The sequence below is a fragment of the Capsicum annuum genome, chromosome 5 (assembly GCF_002878395.1).
Source record: "Capsicum annuum cultivar UCD-10X-F1 chromosome 5, UCD10Xv1.1, whole genome shotgun sequence".
NCBI lineage: Eukaryota > Viridiplantae > Streptophyta > Magnoliopsida > Solanales > Solanaceae > Capsicum > Capsicum annuum.
Window position 1 is genome coordinate 67722139 of NC_061115.1, and position 3420 is coordinate 67725558.

The 3420-nt window shown below is 36.3% G+C and overlaps 1 protein-coding gene across 1 annotated transcript in view; it reads left to right on the forward strand.

The window, feature by feature from the left end:
* Positions 1-2449, forward strand: part of LOC107870698 (sulfhydryl oxidase 2) — a 31293-nt gene extending 28844 nt beyond the window's left edge. Inside the window, exons 10-12 of the mRNA XM_016717308.2 lie at positions 1260-1406; positions 1519-1968; positions 2193-2449. Of these exons, the coding sequence (XP_016572794.2) occupies positions 1260-1406; positions 1519-1968; positions 2193-2214 (619 nt within the window). The 3' untranslated portion in view covers positions 2215-2449. The remainder of the gene's footprint in view (positions 1-1259; positions 1407-1518; positions 1969-2192) is intronic.
* The last annotated feature ends 971 nt before the right edge of the window (positions 2450-3420 follow it).

Below are 3420 nucleotides of genomic sequence, written 5' to 3' on the forward strand. Positions count from 1 at the left end.
ATATCACATCAAATTCGGTATTTCATGAGAGGACCAAGTACATTGAGGTTGATTGTCACTTTGTAAGAGAGAAGATACTTTCCAGAGAATTGTTTCAAAATTTGTTAAATCAAGCGATCAACTTGCAGATTTTTTCACCAAGTCCCTCGCTGGTCCTCATATTAATTACATTTGTAACAAGGTCGGTAAATATGACTTGCATGCACCAGCTTGAGAGGAGTATTAGAAAATGAGTAGGAATAGGAATAGTATATAGAATCCTACTTGGAAAAGGATTGTAATGTCAGTGTCCTAGTTGGAAGAGGAGTCTAATGTAGTATCTATAAGTAGGGTATCAAAGTAATAATTTAGACACACAATTCAATAGTATTTTCTTCTTTATTTCTCAGAAAACTCTTTTACAATGGCTAATAGTTGAAATTCTCAAATGGAACAACATTAAAAAAAGCTTTTTTTAAAAGATGTAGAATTATGTCGTTGTAATTCTACTTAAAGTCCTCTGTAGAATTCCTTGGAACCCTGACCAACATACATGGTGAGTTTTAAATCTCGGAAGCCTCAATTATCTAAATAGCATACTGTTAAAGATGCAGAGGCTTTGGAAAAGAGAACTTAGATAGTAAATTAAGACGAAGTTGAAGAATTGGGTTTGTTTATCTTGTGTGGTAGAAGTCCGATAAATTAAAAACCTTAAATTGGTGGATGCGTAATCTTTAGGTGGATCCAAATGGCAAAGCACTTGTACCTGGAAACTGCAGGTTGTTTTCTTCTTAAATGTCTGTATTCTATGAATTCAAAGCACTTTGCTTCATTTATGGTCTTAATATCCAGGGAGTGAAAGTTTGCACCAGCAAATTTATGGTCCAGGGTTTTGTTGAACGTTGAGTGACGATGAGGGCATGAAAGGAGAGAGACAATTAGGTGGGTTCCGTCTCAGAACAGGGAGGTCAGGTGGTTTATATTAACTGCAATTAGCAGTGAAGGATTGATTAATGCTCCTGCAGCCACACACAGTTGATTGGCACGGTTGAAGTATCATTTTTAAATTGTCTGTTTCTTTCTTGATGGCCTCAACCACTCGTCTTATATGCATCTTCTTTTGATAAGTAGTGAGACATAAATCAGCAACGCGAAAAAGTGGTTCAATTTAGTACAGTGCTAAAAATGTGTTTGCTAAAAAGATACTGTACCAAGTTATTGGATGCCAATATTAATTTGCTTTGGCAGCTTTCTCAGCCACATGTTTATGATTTTTGCAGTTGCGGTTTGTGGGTGTTGTTACACTCACTCACTGTAAGAGTTGAGGATGGAGAAAGTAACTTGGCATTCAGAACTACATGTGATTTTGTATACCACTTTTTCGTCTGTGAGGAATGCAGGCAACACTTCCATGACATGTGTACAAGGTAAAACTTCAACGAGGTTCTTTTCATGTCTTATCTTTCTGAATGTTACCTTTTCGTTATCTGATCATGGCTGGTCGAGTAACTATTATGTTTTAAATGTTTGCAATTCCAGTGTATCTAGTCCTTTCAAGAAAGCGCGTGACTATGCCCTCTGGTTGTGGAGTGCTCACAACAAAGTTAACGAGAGACTAATGAAAGATGAAGAATCACCAGGAACAGGTGATCCTGAATTTCCAAAAGTTATTTGGCCTCCAAAGCAGCTTTGTCCATCATGCTATCTCAACCCAGGCAAAACGAGCGATGAAAATAGTAAGATTGATTGGAACAAGGATGAGGTCTTCAAATTTCTGGTTAGTTACTACGGGAAAGAGCTAGTGAATCTCTACGAGGACGTCAAAGAACTGCAAGCAGGTGGTAGTACCCAAAAAACAGTGAACGAGGAGCTGGTAGCATCAACTGATGCAGTTGTGGTGCCACTGGGAGCTGCATTGGCAATTGCAGTCGCGAGCTGTGCATTTGGAGCGTTAGCTTGCTTTTGGCGGTCTCAGCAAAAGAATCGGAAGTATAAATATCTACTCTTTGAAGAATATATAACTATTACTTATGACAATCACTCAAGTTGGTATAACAACAACAAAAACAAATTAATTTTAAAGCAAAATTTGAAATGTAGAAGGAAACTTTAAAAAGTTGAAAGATTTTTGAAGAGGTGGGAGTTTGAGATCATTGGAGGTTGACATTCTTGCTGTCTTATTTGTTTTTTTCTCTTTCGCGTAACATTTTCAGGCCGAGAAGAAGCTGGAACTGAGTGTATTAAACGGTACAGATCTACACATGGTGTATGTAAAATTCAGATACAAGTCAAGCGAGGCGCAAAGTAGGAAACAAACTGTGAGGATTCTAATGTGGATCTCTACTGCTATAGATTTTCCATTATACATCTTTTTTCATTTCCTATTTTTTACAAGTGGAGTGTACAGATTTACTTTTGAAGTGTAACTGGACAAAGATGTTATGTTGAGAACCTCCATTTTTCACCTCTAGCTATCTTCCCATCTGATCTTGGATTTCTTGATTTTACAAGTGGAGGCGGTGTCAAATATGCTAGTATCGTGCCGAATACAGTATCTGGAATTTAAATGTTGCCGATTTTGAGGTTGAGATAGTAGGTTCTGAAATGTTTACTCCTGTTGTTTCAATTTGTTGTCTGGTATTGACTTGATTCGGAGCTCAAAGAAGTTGAGAACTTTTGAATCTTGTGGTCCTAAAATGTGCAGCCTTGGAAGAAATGTGATGCTTTCACTAGTGTTAAGGTAGCAATGAACTTGTGATTGTGCGCAAGTCGAAGATGAGTTTTGGCAGAATTGTTGTCATAATAAGTGATCTTTTATGGTGTTTGAAATCAATAGATAGGTTGGAAATTTTCCTGTATATCTTGCGCTCATTTTAGCTTGAGCAATTTTCCTGTTTATCTTGCACTCATTTTGGCTTAAGCATCGAAAAATATTTCCAAAGTCCAAACAGTAGGCGTTGTTGAAATAAAGGTAGACTTGACTGCTGTACAGTGGGCTAACCTCGATAGAATCTTGGCGTGGTGGAACTGCCCCCGTGACAATAAAGATACGTGAAATGTATCAAAATGTTATTTAATTTTGCGTCTTAAACATGTCATGTGGAAAAAAAAAAAAAAAAAGAGATTTCTTTTTTGAAACAAACTTATGATAAAAGACAAACAAATTAAAACGTTTGTTATAAAATATAAAGGAAGAACAAGAATAAATAGAGGGAGAAGAGAGAATAATTCTTTATTTCTCAATGAGAGTGAGGGATATCTTGAGGGATGAATTACAATGGAGAGAATCCTCTATTTATAGGGAAATTACTCTCCAAAGGATAGGCATTTTATCTTTCGATAGACTCTCACTAAATCTTGATAGATACTCAATATATTTTGATAGATATCCTCTTGATAGACATTCACTAAAATGTAAATACATTTATAACACAAATACAT